The sequence below is a fragment of the Talaromyces rugulosus genome, chromosome I (assembly GCF_013368755.1).
Source record: "Talaromyces rugulosus chromosome I, complete sequence".
In the NCBI taxonomy this organism is placed as follows: Eukaryota; Fungi; Ascomycota; class Eurotiomycetes; order Eurotiales; family Trichocomaceae; genus Talaromyces; species Talaromyces rugulosus.
Genome location: NC_049561.1, coordinates 1,103,012 through 1,123,294, shown reverse-complemented (window position 1 = coordinate 1,123,294; position 20,283 = coordinate 1,103,012). Strand labels below are relative to the sequence as shown.

The 20,283-nt window shown below is 48.2% G+C and overlaps 9 protein-coding genes across 9 annotated transcripts; 4 read left to right on the top strand and 5 right to left on the bottom strand.

Annotated features, from left to right (window-relative positions):
- Positions 1 to 626: 626 nt before the first annotated feature.
- Positions 627 to 1,496, top strand: TRUGW13939_00378 (uncharacterized protein; the record flags this gene model as incomplete). The annotated part of the gene is made up of 2 exons (XM_035483586.1): positions 627 to 1,055; positions 1,131 to 1,496. 2 exons carry the CDS (start codon positions 627 to 629, stop codon positions 1,494 to 1,496), a joined length of 795 nt encoding a protein of 264 aa, XP_035339479.1.
- Positions 1,497 to 1,736: 240 nt separating this feature from the next.
- Positions 1,737 to 2,893, top strand: TRUGW13939_00377 (uncharacterized protein; the record flags this gene model as incomplete). The annotated part of the gene is made up of 4 exons (XM_035483585.1): positions 1,737 to 2,272; positions 2,324 to 2,466; positions 2,525 to 2,626; positions 2,697 to 2,893. 4 exons carry the CDS (start codon positions 1,737 to 1,739, stop codon positions 2,891 to 2,893), a joined length of 978 nt encoding a protein of 325 aa, XP_035339478.1.
- A 148-nt stretch (positions 2,894 to 3,041) lies between these two features.
- TRUGW13939_00376 (uncharacterized protein) lies at positions 3,042 to 4,202 on the bottom strand (the record flags this gene model as incomplete). The annotated part of the gene is made up of 2 exons (XM_035483584.1): positions 3,042 to 3,592; positions 3,656 to 4,202. The coding sequence occupies 2 exons, from the start codon at positions 4,200 to 4,202 to the stop codon at positions 3,042 to 3,044; spliced, it is 1,098 nt and encodes a 365-aa protein (XP_035339477.1).
- Positions 4,203 to 4,730: 528 nt separating this feature from the next.
- Positions 4,731 to 5,908, bottom strand: TRUGW13939_00375 (uncharacterized protein; the record flags this gene model as incomplete). The annotated part of the gene is made up of 4 exons (XM_035483583.1): positions 4,731 to 5,023; positions 5,077 to 5,138; positions 5,196 to 5,655; positions 5,719 to 5,908. 4 exons carry the CDS (start codon positions 5,906 to 5,908, stop codon positions 4,731 to 4,733), a joined length of 1,005 nt encoding a protein of 334 aa, XP_035339476.1.
- A 795-nt stretch (positions 5,909 to 6,703) lies between these two features.
- Positions 6,704 to 10,864, top strand: TRUGW13939_00374 (uncharacterized protein; the record flags this gene model as incomplete). Its single annotated transcript, XM_035483582.1, has 7 exons — positions 6,704 to 6,874; positions 6,934 to 7,078; positions 7,135 to 7,403; positions 7,454 to 8,041; positions 8,108 to 8,804; positions 8,863 to 9,794; positions 10,076 to 10,864. 7 exons carry the CDS (start codon positions 6,704 to 6,706, stop codon positions 10,862 to 10,864), a joined length of 3,591 nt encoding a protein of 1,196 aa, XP_035339475.1.
- A 38-nt stretch (positions 10,865 to 10,902) lies between these two features.
- TRUGW13939_00373 (uncharacterized protein) lies at positions 10,903 to 14,421 on the top strand (the record flags this gene model as incomplete). Its single annotated transcript, XM_035483581.1, has 3 exons — positions 10,903 to 13,122; positions 13,184 to 13,507; positions 13,564 to 14,421. The coding sequence occupies 3 exons, from the start codon at positions 10,903 to 10,905 to the stop codon at positions 14,419 to 14,421; spliced, it is 3,402 nt and encodes a 1,133-aa protein (XP_035339474.1).
- A 267-nt stretch (positions 14,422 to 14,688) lies between these two features.
- TRUGW13939_00372 (uncharacterized protein) lies at positions 14,689 to 16,454 on the bottom strand (the record flags this gene model as incomplete). The annotated part of the gene is made up of 3 exons (XM_035483580.1): positions 14,689 to 15,398; positions 15,473 to 15,698; positions 16,416 to 16,454. 3 exons carry the CDS (start codon positions 16,452 to 16,454, stop codon positions 14,689 to 14,691), a joined length of 975 nt encoding a protein of 324 aa, XP_035339473.1.
- Positions 16,455 to 16,904: 450 nt separating this feature from the next.
- On the bottom strand, positions 16,905 to 18,500 carry TRUGW13939_00371 (uncharacterized protein; the record flags this gene model as incomplete). Its single annotated transcript, XM_035483579.1, has 1 exon — positions 16,905 to 18,500. The coding sequence occupies one exon, from the start codon at positions 18,498 to 18,500 to the stop codon at positions 16,905 to 16,907; it is 1,596 nt and encodes a 531-aa protein (XP_035339472.1).
- Positions 18,501 to 18,798: 298 nt separating this feature from the next.
- TRUGW13939_00370 (uncharacterized protein) lies at positions 18,799 to 19,593 on the bottom strand (the record flags this gene model as incomplete). Its single annotated transcript, XM_035483578.1, has 1 exon — positions 18,799 to 19,593. The coding sequence occupies one exon, from the start codon at positions 19,591 to 19,593 to the stop codon at positions 18,799 to 18,801; it is 795 nt and encodes a 264-aa protein (XP_035339471.1).
- Positions 19,594 to 20,283: the final 690 nt, after the last annotated feature.

Sequence of the window (20,283 nt, the reverse complement as noted above, 5' to 3'; positions counted from 1 at the left end):
CTCATTTGTGATCTATCAACTCGCCCTAAAGCCTGCATGGGATCTACAGGCTTGGGTTATTCCGAGCCTAACCCTTTACACTGTCTCTTTCTTTTTCTTTCTATCTTTAATGTAAGAAATATAAGATCGTTATTTTCCGCTATTTTAAATATAAGAAAACTTATTTTTTTGTATGATAATTTTGTATAGGCTAATTTATAGTATGAAAAAGTAGTTATATAGAAGAGCCTAATGGAGAATTTGTATGTGAGACTATAATTCAAGCACCTAGAGTTCAGGATAGAGCCCTAGTGCTGGAACTAGATCTACTCTGTTTCCGTCAAAACCGGATTTCCTTTGAAATAAGGTAGGCGGCTCTTATAGATATATACAAGGTAGACAAATATGATTTTATATTATTAATGTCGAACTAGAGGTAGGTTGGATATTGAGGTCCTACATCGCATGAGACAGCTTTGCTTGATAGAAATGACAAAATGACTGTGTATAAGGATAAGTACAGGATTTGTGTGTGGTTCGCTAATAAAAACTGTTTTCTTTGTTTGCTTCCACGTGACCGCAGGCTGGACAATTAATACATATAACAACGATCAGCCAACCACTAATTTGGAATCCCGTACTTCCACATGTACGTCGCCATGAGCTCCCCTCTGTCGTCTATCGTACTTGTTCCAGGAGCATGGCATACGCCAGACTGTTTCGACCAATTCCGCTCGGTGCTATCCGAGCTGAATCTATCGAGCAGCGCGGTAGCTAATCCTTCAGTAGGAGATGCTACTGTCTCCAAAACGCTGACTGACGATGTGGACAACCTTCGCTCTGTTATTACCCAATTAATTGAACAAGAAGACAAATTTATTACTGTCCTAGCACACTCGTATGGCGGCATGGTCGCTTCGGGGGCTGTTAAAGACTTGGGATACGCTGAACGAAAGCGGATAGGCAAAAGAGGTGGTGTCGTCATGGTTGTGTACCTAGCTGCTTGTGCAATTCCTGAGGGTATGACCGTCGTCCAGAGCTGTGGAGGAAGTCCTGCACCGTGGTGGGAGTACAAGGTATACATAACTCAGTCTATGAGATCATGGCATTGATATAGAAGGGGATGTATAAGAATTGATGATATATACTAGGGCAATCAAATCTTCGCCAACGATCGCAACATCAGCAACCCAGCACATACACTCTACAACGACCTGCCACCGACGATGCAAGAGCAAGCCATTTCGAAGCTCCAGCCGATAAATGCGGCATGCTTCGACATGCCAAACTCGTACGAGCCGTGGAGGGATATGCCATGCACATACATTTTCGCAGAACGAGACAATTGTGTCCCGCTACCGGGCCAGCATTATTTTGTCGGCTTGATGGGGGACGGTGTTGCTACAGCGAGTCTGAGTACATCCCACTCGCCGTTTCTTAGCCAACCCCGTGAACTGGCTGCTCTGGTTCAGAGGGCGGTTCATGAGGGGTTGAAGAAGGCGGGGGCTTTTGATTAACTGTTAAGTAACAAGCACAGCAAGTAATCAACCAAGTAATCAACCTGTTGGGGGCTGTATTGTAAATAATTTCCATACTTCCCTGATACAGTGGCTTGGGTCTTTGTTATCAATATTTATCCCCCACTTTGTGACTACTTTGCAGACATAAAAGAGAATCAACACCAGCTACTTAACCTCTATATCAATTACTCCCAACGCATTCTCATCATCCTAGCCCCCCCAATATATCAATTGACAATGGCAGCAACTCGGCTGGAAGGCTTAACCGCGGTGGTCACAGGGTCCTCCTCGGGCATCGGCCGTGGCATCGCACTAGCATTGGCAGCAGCTGGTGCTCGCCTTGTTGTCTGCGCCGATCTGAAAGAGGGACATGTCGCGCTATCGACTTCGGCAGCTACTGTCAAGACATCATTATCGCACGGCGCCGAAATGGTGTCGCGGGCCTTGGTGACTTCCAAGGACAACAACGACGAAAGTGTCGATACACCAACGCATGAGCTTATTCATGCTCGATATGGAAAAGAACGCGCTATTTTCGTTCGCTGTGATATTAGTCGCGAGAAGAGCGATGCCGCCGATGGAATTTTCTCGATTGAAAATGCCATCCAAGAAGCCGTTTCGAGGACTGGAAGATTGGACGTGTCCGTATCTGTTTCCGTTTTATTTCGTGCTACTTCTGCTAATCAGATTCAAAGACTTGTCAATAATGCCGGAGCAGGGATTTTGGATATCCCCCTCCATGAAATGACCGCTGCGCAATGGAACCAATGCTTGTAAGTTGTCTATGACACAATGTGCATGACTAAATACGTATTCGTTTTCAGTGGTGTGGATTCAGCAGGCACATTCATCGCCACCAAATTCGCCGTGACTCAATTCCTCCAACAAGACGAAGACGAGTACGGATTCCGTGGAAATATCATCAATGTCTCGAGTATTGCAGGCTCTGCCGGATTACCGGGATGCTGTAAGTCGCCGTGCACAAGCAAAAAGAGAGAGTATGGTTGTTGACCCCCATGTCCTAGCTGCATACTGCGCCGCTAAGTCGGCGATTATCGGGTTTACTCGCTCGGTTGCTATCGAGTATGCAGAGAGGAGAATTCGATGCAACGCAATCAAACCAGGGTGTAAGTACAATTATTAGCTCTGGAGTCTTGCTTAGGGCTACGTGGCTTGAAGAGACACTAACATTCGTAGATATTATGACACCCTTGCTCCACAAAATCATCGAGACCACGGACGATGTGACCTGGCTTGAGAAGGCGTCGCCATTCAATCGTCTTGGTCAGCCAAAGGATATTGGACAAGCAGCGGTGTGGCTGGCGAGTGGCAGGGAAAGCGGCTATGTGACTGGAATCGACCTGTCTGTCGATGGCGGGTTCCTTGCTCGATAATTTATTCTACCTACGAGTATGAGATTGTATATGCCAGGAAATTACTATTATTTGACAATATTACACGTACTCATGGTCGCAATTAGCGTATCGCATTAGTATCGAAGTGCTTTAGAGTACGGCTAGCCCTAACCCTAACCCTAACTTCTCACAAAACACGCTCCAGAAAGCCCTTCGCAGCGCGAATCGCCTCTCTCGCCGGACTTTCTAAGCCCCATTCAGTCGAAACGGCAAACGTGTCATGCGGCATGTCCTTCAAATCATGCAACTCAATCGTCGAACCGGCATCTCTCATCTTGCCTACCCACTCTGCGATAACAGGATACAGCTTCTCAACAGTACCCGCCGATGCCCAGATTGGTACAGGGCTTTTAAATGGGTGAAGCGCGGGGCTTATGAACTCTGCTTCGGGCGACACTCCTCCAGGCGTGAATGTGGTGGCGCCCCATTTTAAAAATGGGTCACAGACGTAGTCTTGTGTCGAGCCCGGTTTATAGTCGACTGAAGTGCCCTTAGCTGTCAAGTCTAGCCATGGGCTGTGCAGTAGGAGGACGCGCGGTAATGGTAACCCTGTCTCTGGATGCGCAATAAGATGACGGAGCAAGAGGATGGCGAGATGTCCGCCAGCAGAGTCACCCGACACGAGGATTCGAGACGCAGAAATGCCTTTTTCGTGGATGAGATAGTTGTACGCTGTCACTGCGTCTTGGATTGGTGCTGGATAGCTTCCCTATGGATTCGAGGAGAGTCGATATGAGACACACAGAGCGCCATCAGCTGGAAGTTCTTCGCAGAGCTGCTTCGGTCCTTGTTGGGTTGTTGGGACGCGCGGAGAGATGAGCACGTAGCCGCCGCCGTGGAAATGGAGAATGACCCAATTCTTGGAAGCATTATTAGTGTTATTATCATTATTATTTGCTGAAATTGTCGATAAACATTCGAGACTTGGAAGCCAGAACCCCCCGACACTAGTTGGCTGGACGCTAGGGTTTTCCAGGAGCCCGGTGTACGCTTTCAAGTCGGCCGTTGGTTTGAGTTCAACAAAAAGGTCCTTTTCAGAACCTGGCTCCAGAGGCTGTGCCGTACGAAAGCGGATGTTGCTGAGGAATCGAAACCCCTGTCGCCATAAGCTGACGGTGAGGGCGGTCTTGTAAGACCATGACGGAACTGGTCGGAGCCATGGAATCGTGTAAGACAAAGCCCAGATAGGAAGACGTGCAACAACGGACACGATGAAGCAAAATGAGTACAAGAGCTTCCATGGCTGGCGGGCCACCAGTGGTTGCTCGGGGTCCCAATACTCTGGCATCTCTTTTCTGGTGTCTTGGTTAATCAGGGACGTGGGGAAAGTAGGAGATAGCTTTGGCTCAAACTATGGAGGAAAAAAAAAAACAATAACTAGGGGTTCTTTAAGACGTAAGCGGGGTAATACTAACCTACTGGTTGTTGACATCCTTGCAGGGGTTTTAGCCTTTTAGGACTTTGTGCTTCAATGTTGGTGGGGGCGATTTCTTTGTGCTACTTCCTGCCTCGGCCAAGCCAGCAGGGATAGGAAGTATGATTACATGTAGTCCACATGCATCCTAAGCGAACATCCTCAAAGTCACTCCGTCGTATGACTGGGTTTCAGTGCATGTATAAACTTCATGTCAGATTCAATATTTCTGTTAATTATAAGCCACCAGCTGACTTGCGAGTTAGATTTCCAATAAATTAATGTTATTCAATGTTGATTTGATCATTGGCAATATGTACAAGAGGCCTATCAAAATATATATACAGATGGTATGTAAAACAATATTACAATTAATACATAACGTCGTTACTTGTTTCCGCATTAGACCGCACTGATATTTGAGCTTCTCTTTTGTCGTATGGATGATTCCTCCGTGAGTTGCTGATGAGATAACCCGGCCAGCTCGTTGCTGTCGCCTTGGTGCTGTTCATATCGCGACGATGACTTGAACATCCAAGAAAAGTAATTCCCCCGTGTCTTCTGGCTGGACCATTTGGTTATGGCCTTAACTGCTCGCTGCGTGGGGAGTAGGGGCCCATAGACTGGTATGCAAGCGCAGAGAATTCCGACTGCTAGCTCGACCGATGTCCAGTTCAACCCGTTGTATAACGCAACTGTATTAAATTATATTAGTACCGCATACTGGCATGGAAGCAGGGGGACATACCGGGATTCTCAAGAGTTGCATCGCTCAAATACACGGTGCGAATAATGCAGACGATAATAATGCTGTAAAAGCGTGAGCTAATATTACCTTTGGTTTTTCTCAAAAATTAGGAATCGTACAATCCTCCTAGTGCGAATAGTCCTCCGACAATGATCTTTCGGGGCCGCGATAGATGTAGTGTATGCAACACATGAATGGGCAGCGCTAGAATGGTAATATCCAACAACATGTTGGAAACCTCGTAACCAATGATATAGTGGCCGTAAACAAGGCATTTCGCTTCTCCCTTCGTCAGCAGATCGAGCTGCCATGCCGCCTTGACTGGGGTGCACTGGAATATGTTTATCAGGAAGCATATGATATACCAGATCAAGCATAGAGTGCCGATAACAACGGTGTAAGCCCGGAATTGCTGAATTGGGAAAAGGTCGCGGTAGAGTGCAAGGATTGACAATTTGATTAAAGTGATAGCGGTTGTAACGAAGGATTCGAGCGCGAAGACGTATTTAAATAGATTAATTAGGTCTTGCAGGTCTTTGATTTGCGACTCATCGAGGGTACCGCCGGAAGTGTATATCCCTGTATCAGTTGGTGTTGTCAGCTCCAGCCATTTCTATGCGACTCGGATGCATGTCATCATACCTGCGAGGAGACTAATTTCCACTCCGAGAAAAGATAACAGTCCGGCCACAAGGAACGCATCGTTTATCTTGAACTTGGTGCGTGTTTTTATCCGCGCCGCAAATCGGATGACGACAGACAGCACCGCGATGACAATCATCGCAATCGTCAGCCGGAGTGTAAGGCGGCCCGTCTTTTGAAGTACCACCATCGCGACAAGTCTATGTCGTTGGGTGAAGCAGTTGAGAGAGAGTTGGTGAATAGAGGTTGACATGGACACATCACGTAATTAGTCTAGCTATGTTAGCCATAGCTGCAGTCATGGCATTTAGGTCTGTTCACATTTTTGCACACCACCCCGCCGAGCTCTCTCTCCAATAAGAGCATCGGCTTCAGTGTTGGGATAATCATGCATATAATCATGCATATCATAATCACGCCGATACGTGGGAGAAGCAGGAATTTGCTTCGACGCCTGGTCGGCGATAGGGCACTGGGTGATACGTAGTTGCAGTAGCGTAAGTAGTCGCAATAGCGTGAGGTATTGCATTTGGGGTCCTTAGTCGTTACGTACTTTAATTAGGCTTAGTTAGGGAATTGGTTCGTAGTGTAACCGGTGCGGAGGCTAGCAGCACTTAGTTAGGGCTAACTGGTATACTACAGTTGATCAGTTCATTCCGGTTTGAATTATAGTACTGCAATTGGCTTGGTCTAGCCTTGTAGCGCTGAAGCTCTGGTAATTATAATTAATTGCCGCCGCTAGCGACACTAGATCCTAGTTGTACGTGGAGTGTGCGTACGCTAAATAGAATAATGCTCCATCTAGGCTGAAATGGGGCTATATACTGTATATAAAAAGTAGTACAAATGTTGGTCGTTGGAACGTTGAAGAAAACATTTGAAAAACAAACGATAGATTTGTGCAAGTCTTTATCCAAGTCCTTAGAGTTTGTAGATTCAACCGTCCCCAATCATAAATTCCACCACGATACCGAAGCATTGAGACATGGATCCCATCGTGGTCATCGGCTTCGATGCTCGGCTTCCTCAGGATGCCTGCTCATCCCGGGAATTCTGGGATATGCTCTTGCAAGGCCGGAATGCCGTGACGAGCGTGCCTAAGGAGAGAGTGAATATGGATGCATTTTACCATCCAAACCCAGATCGTACAGACACGGTAGGTCGTCATTTTCGATTTGTTGTATTGTCACAAAATCATTAATAACATGGACATAGGCCAATGTGCGCACCGGAAATTTTATCACAGGAGATATTGCTGCATTCGATGCCCCATTTTTCTCGATTCAGCAGATCGAAGCAGAATCGATGGATCCTCAGCAGAGGCTTTTGTTAGAAACATCTTATAAAGCTCTAGAAAATTGTTTGTTCAACATTCGCGATCAAGCTCTTCTCTCCATTGATGCTAATATGAGACAGCCGGTACGCGTTTGGACCAAATCCAAGGTTCCAAGACCTCAGTGTATGTCGCGGCATCGACAAGAGACTACGAAGTCATTCTGTATCGCGACCCTGAATTGACACCCAAGTATATGGGTACCGGGATTGGCACTTCGCTCTTGGCCAACCGACTCAGCTGGTTTTTTGACCTGCGAGGGCCGAGTGTCGCCTTGGACACGGCGTGTTCATCTGGCCTGGCTGCTGTCCACATGGCATGTCAGAGTCTGATATCGGGGGAATCAAATATGGTGTGTTCTTCATTGAATGAGGAAGAAGTAGTTTGCTAATAAAGACAAAGGCTATTGTCGGAGGGGTCTCGCTCATCTTGGCGCCAGAAGTGAACATGAATCAGCTGTCAACACTGGGCTTCCTCTCGCCAGACGGTCGCTCGTACAGTTTTGACTCGCGTGCAAATGGCTATGCAAAAGGCGAAGGAGTTTGCGTGGTCGTACTCAAGCGACTATCAGACGCCATCCGCGACAATGATACCATTCGAGGAGTCATTCGCGCGACTACAGTAAACCAGGACGGCAGAACCCCAGGTATCACACAGCCAAGTAAACGAGCCCAGACCGAAAATATCCAACGAGCGTACAAAGAGGCAAACCTCGATATGAATGACACACATTATTTTGAAGCCCACGGAACCGGCACTGCGGTGGGCGACCCCCTTGAGGCAGAAGCTATCCATAATGCTTTTCAACGCTCACCCGAGAGACCGCTCTGGATCGGTGCCTTGAAGGCCAATATAGGCCATTTGGAGGCTGCTGCTGGAGTGGCGAGTCTTATAAAGGCCGTTCTCGTCTTGGAGAAAGGCATTCTACCCCCAAACGCGGACTTTAGGGTGCCGAATCCAAATATACCAATCGATAAATACAACTTCAAGGTAAATACGTTGCCCTTTCAGCCAGTATTTGTGTTTGTATGGACAGGACTAATATGATGAGAACAGTTTTTGAAAAGCCCGATGCCTTTCCCGACAGATGGTTTTCGCCGAATCAGTATCAACAGTTTTGGTTATGGAGGAACCAATGCTCACGCAATTGTTGATGATGCCTTTAACTTCCTTCGGATTCATGGTTTGCAGGGAAAGCATCTTTCTGTTGTCAAACCACCTCAAACCCTAACTCAATCATCGGATTTTGATCCAGTAAATGCAGGCGATTTCAAAATTACAAACGGCCATCACAGTGATTCTTCCCCAGTCAAAACGAACGGAAAACCTAATGGCCATTTTATTCTAAATCGCCCGATTGTATTACCATTCTCATCGGCTGATGAAAGTGGTATTGAGCGGACATTGAAAACGTACCAAGAATACTTCAGTAGGCTTGGAAAAGAGAAATCTGTTGATGAAGAGCAGGAATACTTGCAGAATCTCTCGTACACGTTGACCACGCGCCGAAGCAACCTTCCATGGAAGTCGTTCTCAGTGATCAGCTCTATGGACCAGCTCCGATCTGGGGACCTGATCTGGTCAAAGCCTCAGAGATCATCCGCAGCACCATCGCTTAGTTTTGTATTTACTGGCCAGGGTGCGCAGTGGTATGCTATGGGCCGTGAGCTGTCCCTATATCCCGTATATGTCGAAAGTATGCAGAGATCCGACAGATACATGAAAGACTTGGATTGCCCTTGGAGCTTAATAGGTAAGTTTATTAGATGTGCTTGGAGAATACATGAGTTAATGCACAAATTGATATTTAGACGAACTGCACAAGGGTGAGTCTCTATCCTTGGTGAACAAACCGGAATTCTCCCAGCCTCTTTGTACAGCGTTACAAATTGCTTTGGTCGATTTGCTAGATAGCTGGGACATAAAGCCTGTAGCAGTTATCGGCCACTCTTCTGGTGAGATCGCAGCGGCGTACTGTGCCGGTGGCTTGTCTCACGAGTCTGCAATTCGGGCGGCTTTTTACCGGGGACAACTGGCCTCTAAACTTTTGGAGCAGCAGCCCAACTCAGGCACCATGTTATCAGTCGCGCTGTCTGAGACGAAAGTTCAAGAGTACATAAGGGACGCCATACAACGGACAGGAGAGACCGTTTCTGTTGGATGTGTGAACAGTCCTCAAAATGTCACTCTCACAGGAGGAACTAGAGCGATTGAAGAGTTGTCACAACTCCTGCAGAATGAGGGTATTTTTGCGAGAACATTGTCTACGGGGATTGCGTATCATTCCCAGTTTATGGAGGCTATCAGTGCTGAGTATCTCGCTAAACTTGGCGACCTGGAGCCGGGTTCAAAGTCTGGCAACCCTCCTCTGTTCTTTTCTTCGGTGGACGGAGTGAAGATTCCTGCAAATAACACATGCAACCCGGAATACTGGGTCAGGAATTTGGTTGGCCAAGTTGCTTTCTTATCTGCCCTGCAGCATATGACTTTATACCTCTTGGAGGAACGCAAAAAAGATGGCTCCAGTGGGAAGGACCTCCTCCTCGAAATTGGTCCGCACCCTTCCTTGCAACGACCAATCAAAGAAACAGTCAAAGATGCTAAAGATATTGACTATATTCAAACACTCGCTCGCAATGTGCATGCGTTGGTATCAATCAGCAACCTTACTGGCCGACTTCGATGTAGCGGGATTCCTGTTGACGTTCTTCAAGTCAATTTCCCCAACGCCCAAGTGGAAGAAGTGCGTCCCCTCACTGATTTGCCAGCTTATGTATTCAATCATAGCACACAATACTGGCAGGAAAGTCGACTTAGTCGTAACTTTCGTTTCCGACAACATCAGCGGCATGAATTACTTGGCAATCGCGAGACAGATTGGAACGCGTTGCGACCGAAATGGAGAAATGTTATTAGATTGGCTGAGAATGGCTGGATACTTGATCATCAGGCAAGTACTTCCTATTGCTTCGAGACTGCATAGTCTTTCCAATGAATGGAAGAAAACTAACAGAAATATCATAGCTCGATAAAAGTAATCTTTATCCTGCATCTGGAATGCTAGTCATGGTAATCGAAGCGGCCCGCTCTTTGGCCGGGTCTCAATCGGTCTCGGGATATCACTTGAGTAATATCAACTTTCCGGCAGGTCTTTTAATTCCTCAGAATGTGGATTCGGTCGAGGCTCAGATCAACTTCAATCCCGTAAAGCCAGGGATGCCAGACCAGCATCGCATACATGACTTCCAGATTTTTGCATATTTCGGCGAAGGGTGGCATGAACTTTGCCATGGTACTATTGAGACCGAAATAAAAATTTCTCAAGAAGGGACACAGACTGAAGCGGAGAGGCAGCGCCCCCAAGGGCTACTGAATGGAGAATCGAATCAGCGTTGGGATGAAGTCAACTCGAAGGAATTTTATCAGGCTATCAACGAGTACGGAATGAGCTTTGGTCCTGCCTTCCAGGGCCTCCAAAAAGTACGTGTTGCAAACGACCAAGCCACTGCAGAGATCGAACTCGATAAGTGGAACCACGAAAATACAAAGTTCGCTCCGACACCTCATATTATTCACCCAACCGATTTAGATATTATATTCCAGTCCAGCATTGCGGCCTTTAGTCAAGGTGGCCGACTCCCCATTCCTGTTTTGATCCCACAAAAGATCCGCTCTATATGGGTTTCGCAGGATCTTCTTGGCCGAAGTAGCAAAGAAGTCTTAAGGGTTTCCAACAAGATCGAAACAAGGGGATACCGAGAGGCAGACTTTTCTATCGCGGCAGTCAATGAGCAGCGCCGCAAGTTCTCGTGAACGGCCTGTCCCTCACATTCGTAAAGGACGCGAAGTGGATGGAACGAGCCGATGAAGAAGCACGACGAACCTGTTGGTCTCTTGACTGGAAACCAGATCCATCTTTACTTAGTAGTAAAGAACTAATTGATCTATGTGCGAGCAACGACAAGGCTACCGCAGCAGCATCGTTTGTTGAACTATTTGCCCATCAGAACCCAATAATGCAGATTTTGGAAGCTGGAGATGTTCTTTTGGATACTTCGCAAAAGATCCGGGATCGACTCACGACTTATGGTTTAGATATAGATGGAGAGCCAGGCCTGCCTCTCTTCCGTACATACACCATCACAAACTCTGGAGCATCTGATAATAACGACAACGACAACGACGATACCAACACCGAATCTAGCAGATTGATTAGAAGAAAACTAGACACCGCAAATAGTCTTGATGAGCAGGGGTTCACGGACTGCCACTATGACTTTCTTATTTGCAACGATCGCAAATATCTCCTCACAGCTACTCCACAAGGCCTGAGCAATATTAACAGTCTTCTGGAAGAAAATGCTAAGATCCTGCTCCTGGAAGAGTTCGTTGTGCTCTCTAAAGCAGATCTGAACAACCTGGAAGATTCCACTTCCGCGAATAGGGACCTTTCTTCCTTATCAACTTCTGAGACTTACAACATTGTCGAATCTGCTGGTAGCGGAAGCACAATAATCATCACTCCGAATTCAGGTATCCAGAGAATAATTGCCCAAGTCCTCCAAAAGCGACTCTCGAGCGAGCTTGGATCTCCGGATATCGTTACATTAGAAGACATCAACCCTGCGCAATACGAAGGGCGTAACTACATATCCTTGCTCGATTTGGATGCATCTGTCTTCCACGATATCAGTAACGATCGATGGGCCGCGTTCCAACAGATCTTATCTACGGCGAAGTCTGTGTTGTGGGTTACTAAGGGCCAGGGTGCTGATCAGGGCCTTGTATCTGGATTGGGTAGAGTCATTCAATCCGAATACCTTGATCTGCGATTCGTCGAAGTTGCATTGGAAGCATCAACCTCGAAGGACAAGGTGATCAGTCACATTCTTACTGTCCTTCAAAGAACCCTTCTTGCAGAAGACCTGGATCTCGAGACAGAATATCGAGAGCAGGATGGAAAGCTTTGCGTGGGTCGAGTCATTGAGACTACGACTGTAAATTCCATGATCCGTTCGTCAACTGGCCCCTCTCGCTCTAGTGTACAACAGTTTGGCGCAGACAGCCAGCGAGCGCTTAACCTTTCTATTGCTTCTCCAGGACTGCTGGACACTTTGCAATTCGAAGATGACCCTGATTATGCCCTTCCTCTGGGCCCGACTGACGTTGAGATCAAAGTCTCCTCGACCGGTTTGAACTTCAAAGATATCATCATTGCCATGGGCCAGATTTCTGGAAACAGGCTTGGTTTTGAATGCTCTGGAATCGTCAGTCGTGCTGGTCCCCAGGCTGGGTTTGCACCTGGCGAACGAGTGAGCTGCTGTACACTAAGCGGAGCCTACAAGACCTTTGTTCGTACCGATGCTAGCTGGGTTATCAGGCTGCCAGATAATGTGCCTTATGCAGATGCAGCCAGTATACCGCTAGTGTTTGCAACGTCGTACTACTCTCTTGTTACGGTGGCGAGACTGTCAGAAAACGAGACTGTTCTAATCCATTCTGGCGCCGGAGGAGTTGGGCAGGCGGCTATCCAAATCGCACAGCGGATCAAAGCCCAAATCTTCACCACGGTTGGTTCTCCTGAAAAGAAGAAACTTATTCAAGATCTGTATGGAATTCCAGAGAGCCATATCTTCAACAGTCGGGACACTAGTTTCGCAGAGGAAATTCAAAAACATTGTCCGGCTGGAGTCGATGTGGTGCTCAATTCGCTACAGGGCGAGCTCCAGGAAGCATCGTGGAAGTGTATTGCACCGCTTGGTCGGTTTGTGGACGTTGGCAAGGCGGACTTTGAGACATCACGCAAGGGATTGAACATGAAGCCCTTTTTAACGAATGTGTCTTTCTCTAGCGTGGATCTATCGGTTGTCATGCGAAGGGCGAAACCCGTCATGGCGGAGATTATGAGTGCCATCAGGGACTATATGACTGATTCTACAAATCCTATAAGCCCCCCTCAACCGCTGCAGGTTTACCAGATTGGTGATCTTAAGAATGCGTTCCGCCGTATGGCGAGTGGTAAGAGCAGTGGAAAGATCGTTCTGGATTTGAATCCTGCCAGTGAAGTCCCGGTATGTTCATCCTTGTCTGTCTTTAGATGATGTTTTGTATGCGTGCTAACAGTTAGCTCAGATTGTACCAAGTCGATCTACACGATATGATTTTGACCCTAATGCTACATATGTGATCGGTGGTGGTCTTGGTGGGCTTGGCCAGACACTGGTCGACTGGATGGTTGAGCGGAAAGCTAGACATTTCATTCTCCTTTCTCGTTCTGGGGCTGCGAAGAACGAAGCAGCTCAGGAAATGATTTCTAGACATGCCGCTAATGGCGTTGAAATCAATGCCCCAAGCTGCGATGTTGCTGATGAGAATGCTGTGAGATCAGTCTTTGAAAGACTTTCTCAAACCATGCCCCCTATCAAAGGCTGTATCCAGGGCTCAATGGTTTTACGAGTGAGTGGAAATCTTTGTTGGATATTTCACTTTCACCTGCTAACTTTTGTCCACAGGACGGACTTCTCAGCTCAATGAGCGCTGCGGATTGGAATGCTGTTCTTCGTCCCAAGACACAGGGAACATTGAATCTTGCTGCCCACCTCCCACGGAATATGGACTTTTTTGTATTGCTTTCGTCCATCAGTGCTATCTCGGGTTCTCGTTGCCAGGCGAACTATTCTGCAGCCAACTCGTATATGGACGCTCTTGCACAGGAACTCGTTGCGCAAGGCCGACGCTGCCTCAGCTTGAACCTGGGCGTTATCAAAGACGTCGGGATCGCGGCACAACTAGGCACAAATGCTGCTCTCCGTCGAGACGGGTTCGAGGGACTGACCACACCTGAGCTGCTCGCTCTGCTTGATTATGCGTGCGATCCAAAATGCCCTCGAGCAACAAACCCACAGCGTGCACAGTTGATTGCCGGATTGGGCGCAGCGATGACGCTGGCGCCAGAGCATTTCGAAAGCGTGTACTGGACTCGACGATGCATGTTCCGCCAACTGCAGGAAGTCAATCGCATCACTGCCCAGAACACGGACAGTGGCTCCAACACGTCCTCCAAGGGCGCGGAGAAGAATTTCGGACGTCTTCTTGCTGAGGCGCCAGATGAGAATGCTGCGGCAGATGCTGCTCTCAAAGGGCTGGTCAATAAGCTGGCCAACTTGTTGAATTTGCCAGAAACGGACGTCGAGACACGCACGCCGCTACACAGCTTTGGAATCGACTCATTGGTAGCACTTGAAATTCGCTATTGGGTCTCGAAAGAGTTGAAAACAGAATTGAGCATTTTCGACATTATGCAAGCTGGTGGGCTGGCGGGTCTGGCTGGTGTGATAGCTCAAAAGAGCGAGGCAAGAACAAAGCAATAGATTTTGTTTATTCAAACGTTTGATGAAGGTTTAAACTTTATGCTAAATAAGTCTATCTATATATAATTAGATTATTAGAAAATAAAGAATTACAACTTTTTAACATTCAAATGTTACTTTCCATACTAACTCTATCCTTAGTGGCCCTGGAAATGTATACATGTATATTGATTCCCGATTAGGCAATTCCTTGTCCGATTCGATCACTATTTACAAATACTTCACAAAGGTAATTAATATAAATATTTTTTTTTTTTCAGAATCATCTCACCCAGCTTGTTTGACCTTGGCACGAATGCTCGCCGAAAGACGCAGCGTCGTTTGCAGCGCCTCATCCAACTGCATCGTTTCCTCATTCAGGCCTCGTATATGGCGTTCCAGCGCACGACATTTTTGCTCCAGTGCCTCCATATTATTTTTAGTACTATTATTACTACTATTATTTTCTTCCTCATCATAATAAACCTGCCGCTCAAGATGGTGGATTTTGTCAAGCAGGGCCTTTTTTTGGTTATCCCATTCTTCCTTTTCAGCCTGCCACCGTCGCGCATCTGTCGTGCTTTGTGCTTGTAGTCGTGACGACATGGCCATTATTTGCATGTATTGGTTGCGGCTCGCGGTTGATTCGCGCTGTGTCTCTTCTTGGGCTTGCAGGAGCTCGTTTACTTGTGTTTGTAGTTCGCTCACTTGCTTTTCTAAGTTTGGCTTGTTGGGTAGTAGAGGTCGCAGGTCGGATGAGTTATGGGCTGGTTGTTGGGGGATGACGGTGGTAAGAAGTTTGTCGTAGTCGCGCTGGAGGTCTTGCAGTGCGAGTGTTTTGGATGTGATTTCGTGGCGAAGGTATTGTATTTGCACATTGCTGCTGGACTGGGGAGTGTCTGGGGTGGTTTGAAAGAGTGGCGAGCTCGAATGCGCTTGTTCCCTCGGTGCAAAGGGGGAGTTTAAGGATGGTAGCGGAGGTAGAACGCGATGGACTCCTGGAAAATCGAATGTAAGCGCAAAAAAAAAAAAACCTAAGACAAGTAGTTTCAAGCTGGCGAACGTATCTTACCTGAATCCCCAAGACTTGCCCGATCACCTTGTCGCCAGTCAGTACGTGGTATGGTGGATGCGCCGGGTTGTCCCTCAAGACGCACTTGCATCACCTGCTGCCCAGGGGACATCAACAAACGCCCAAAGCTGTGCAGGCCGCGCTCGAGTGCAACAAGACCCCATTCTAGCTGGCCCTGAAGCCCGAATTCCCTTAGATCTCGCGGCGGCGCTGTGCCTGTAATATCCTAGAGTATATACTTAGCTCCGCTTCTCAAAATTTCAACAGAACTTGAAACAAGATTTCAATAGATAAGGAATACCTGACTCGGTAACCAACTAAGCTGCAGCCGATGCACAGCACCATCTATCTGCTGGATCCCCAAGACAACTCGTTCGATCAAGGGTTTGAGACTATTGCATTGCTCGCACTGGAAGCCGGCAAATGCGTACGTTTTGTTCTGACGGATTGGGCGATATCAGATTTCAATCATGTTCTGGTTACAACCCTCCTCCCAGCTTAGTGTTTCCCTCCCCCCCTTTCATGGGCTGAGGGATTGGATAGAAGAAGAAGGGGAGGGGGGAAAGAAGAAAGTTTTACGTACATACCCTCTCAAAAAAAGACATGTTATGCTCGACTCAGTCGGGGCAGGGACTCAGCATTGCTAAACACAACAATCAACCCTCGTAATGAACAGCTAGCCAATGCGAAGCCAGATGTCGGGCACAATGAGTTATGAATTTGCCTGTTGTTGTTATTATTGGAAGAAGAAACGAGAGGCAGAAGGGTGTGAAAAAGAGAGGCACTCCCCCCGGCTTACGTGAGCCCCAGAGAGTTGTTGTCGCTTCTTGCCGTAGCATCGTCCACCTCTGCTGATCCTGAACAACAAACTCGTGGGTTTGAATAAATGTCTGTCTGGTCGGGTCTACTCTGGGCAGCAGGTCTGCATCGCTTTCGTACGTACAAAAGTCCCAGTCAAGATGACATGGATAGGCCCTTTCATTGGTTGAAGCTTATACAAAACGGTTGCGGGACAAGTTCTCGACTAGAGGTAAAATTAAAAAGGCACGTGGCACCCTTAACGTCCAGGTTTCCATTGTAATAATGTGTGTCCAGTGTGCTGTCAAGACGGGGTATATCCATTTAGCGCGATCCTGCTAAGTAGACTATTACATGCAACCCCATGTTTAGTATAGTAGGATATGAACAGATTAGGAAAATCGTCGCTAGGCAGATCGAATTCACTAGCCAACTATGGAATGCTGACTCAGGAGTTAGAAGTCTTCTCCAGAATCAGCAATAGCAAGTCTCCGCTTTATTAGTCTAGCCAACTGATTCGGGCTTCGGAAGTAGCTTCGGAAGTACGTATACAAGCTGACTTCCGAAGGATCCCCTGTCGGGTGTCGGTGATACCACCCCTCGTTTTTCATTATTTATTTTGGATCATGATTAGTCAAGCTGTCCAAATACCCTTCCGGGTTGACGAGATGTGCTGGCCGTCTTCTACAGTGCACAACTGATCCGCTGCTCGACTGACCCATGATTTCTCGAGCGCGACGACTTCGAACTCTATATCGCGCATTTCCTTTAACTCGCTAACCATCAAGACCAACAAATCTCGATGGCCGCGAACAATCTGCAGTAACGCAGAGCCGCCATTGTGCTGCGTGTCGTCCAACATGGCCAGGTTCTGTAATCGGCGCAGGCACAGCTCGGCTTTACTTGTCAATGCCTCAACTTCGTCTTTCCATACTCGGTCCATTGGGTAAATAAACTGCAGCTCCTCGAAACCCGTTTCAAATGCGTGTTTTCTTCCCCGGCGGCTTTCTTTTACGTTTTCCACTATTGTCAGCCAGTCCTCAAATGCCTTGACAACGAGAGTATAGCGTCCGCTGTTGGCCGCCGTCACATCTGTAACTTCTTGGATAACCTGTGAGAGATTTTGTATCTGCGTAGAAAAGTCTTCTAGAGCGTTCCCGCTGCTTGTGCAATCGACCGACCAGTCATGCAGAGCCTTTAGGTTCCATTGTTGTTGCACGACTCTTTCCTCTGCCAGCTGGCCCTGATAGGCATTGGCCACATGGTTGTATTTCTTGCGTAGCTGAAGTTCTGCCGTCGACCTCCAGTCTGCATCTTGCTGCACCGACAGCGAATACAGTAGATACAGCTGTAGAAACTCGGTTTGTAAAGCCGCAACCTCCGGCCGTGAAGCCGCCGTCAACACATCTCCTTCCGGTTTGCTAGTAGTATTGGTCTCTGCCGAGGCAGCTTCTCGGCCCGCCTTTTTGGGACTGAAGTGTTGCTGAAACGTGTTGAAAGTAGGCCGCTGCAGCTTGCTTGCAGCAGCAGGTAAAGGAGTCGTATTACCAGGAAGAACCTGGCTTTTATGTCTTGTATGGCCTTTTCCCTGTCCACTCGCAATTTTCGGAGCCGATAGCTGGCGTAGAGACGCTGATCGTGTCGGTCGAGAAGGCGGCGGCATTTGCGTCTTTTTCTTTGTCGGTGAGGTAGGTGTAGCAGCAGCTGCTGCTGCTACTGTAGTAGTAGCAGGAGGAATAGTCTTGTTATCGATATTTTGTGGTTGCACTTTCAATGGCGATCGAGACCGGACTACACCTCGATCGGTCTTCGTCCGAGAAGGTGCCACGGGTTTTTTCCTAACCTGAGTTTGCGACGTCTCCTCGAGACCCGATCGAGGGCGTTGTGCCGGGGCTGGTTTGTGCGTGCTAGTTGGGTGGTCGGGCGACACCTGCTTTCGATCTGCATGGTTTTGTTGTTGCTGTTGCTGTTGCTGTTGCTGTTGCTGTTGCTGTTGCTGTGGTTGAGGTTGAGGTTGAGGTTGTTGTAATGGACGCGCCGGTCTCATGGAAATACTCCGCTGCGGCAGCAGGCTCTTCCTCTTATTAACGACATCGTCGGTATTATTATTGGAAGCGAACGAGGGGGTCGGGATAGAAGAGGTTTTGCTAGGTTGGCGGACGGGGATTCTTCGTGTTTCGTCGCTTCGTTTGGCAGGATTGTTCGAGGGGTCGTCGCGTGGTGTGGGCATGATGAAGGTGTGTAGAGGAATTGATTCAGGGGTACATTCTTGGAAAATATCAGATATGAATTGGATTGCAAATTGAATAATGCAGCAGTTGCAGTCAGTCTGAGCCTCTGAGGGTGTGTTTGGATGGACGAGTACGGGGTGAGCTTATTGGATCCCGCAGTCCAGGTGGTCCGGGCAGCCACTAACCATATTGGTATTCAAACATATCAACACATAATGTACGGAGTACTACTATTATCTAAATGAGAGAATGAGATATCAATCTATGTAGCTTTTGATTCAATCTAATCCATGGCACCTACAAACTCGACCGTTTCGGAAACGACACCCCCTCAGTGGCCGCATTGTCAGCGAACCACGAGACCTTTTCGCCAGCCTCGACATTGACCAGCCCACTCGGCAGACTGCTGCCCTCCTCGGTATCAAAGATCTTGCGCAGAATGTCCTGCTTGCCGCCGCCGGTGGCAACAAAAGCGATATTGACAGCCTGGGCGACCACGGGCAGGGTCAGCGTGATGCGCTTTGGCGGCGGCTTGGGCGAGTCCGTAATGCCCACAACCCAGGCATCCTTTTCTCGCAGCTGGGGGTGGCCCGGGAACAGACTGCAGGTGTGGCCATCGGGGCCCACGCCCAGCAAGATCAGGTCAAAGGTCGGCACCTTGATGCTGTCCTTGGCGGCAAACGACCGCTTCAAATCTTCCTGATACAAATCGGCCAGCTCGTCCGCGCTGCCGGTCTTGACTCGCTCGGCATCGATGGTGTGCACGGTGGGCGAGCCCAGCGCCGAAGGGATCTTGTCGAGCAGCTCGTCCTTGATGAGACGGTAATTGCTGTCCGGGTGGTCCAGCGGCACGGCGCGCTCGTCGGCGAAAAAAATCTCCCACTTGGAGAAGAGCGGGGTGTCTTCGGACGAGCCATCGCCCTTGGTCAAGAGGGCTTTGGCGAGGGTGTTGGGGAGAGAACCGCCCGAGACGGCCATGCGGAAGTTTCCGTGGCGGCTCACGGCGGCGTTCTGGCTGTTGAGCACATATTGGCGAAGCTGCTGTGCCAGCGAGTCGACGTCGGCGAAGCTGTAGAGACTGGGGCCGGACATGGTTGTAGATGGGAATCGGCGGGGATGAGGGGGATGAGTGAGGGGTTTGTGATAAGCAGCAGTAGTCTGGCTGAAGCCAGTCCACCAGTCAATGAACGAGTCAATTAATCAACAATTTATAGGGAATACGTGTCAGGGCGATCACGTTTCTGGCCGTATCGAAGAAGCAGATGTGGTGGAGGATGGTCCGGCCCAATGTTCCGCGCGCGCAGATGGCGATGGCAGATGGTGGGGTGGCCGCCATGACGTATGCACACATGCACCACATGGTTCTACATCCTAGTAGTCGCATGTCAGTCGCAGAACGAAAAGGCAATAAAACCATCGCGCTTGCAGCAATTCAACAAAATTCGAGTGGAATGCTCTACCCCCAGTTCCAAAATAATAACCATAATAACAATAGCAGACAAGTCGATGATGAGCTCTCCGGCGCCGCGGGCCAATCGCACACGGATAAATAACGCCAAGACCGTAACCGAGCGTATGGGCGCGTATGGTATCGGGGTAAATTAATGCAAAACTAGCTCTGCGACCGGTTACTGATTAGGAAGTGCGTGTCTGCTAGCGATTAATAGTGTATCATAGCGTATTATAGTGTATTTGTAGCCTCGGCGCTAAGCAGTTTGCTGGAAACCAAGGTTCTGAGTCAAGGCTGAAGACTCATAACCGGTATCTGGTCGCCCACTTTTT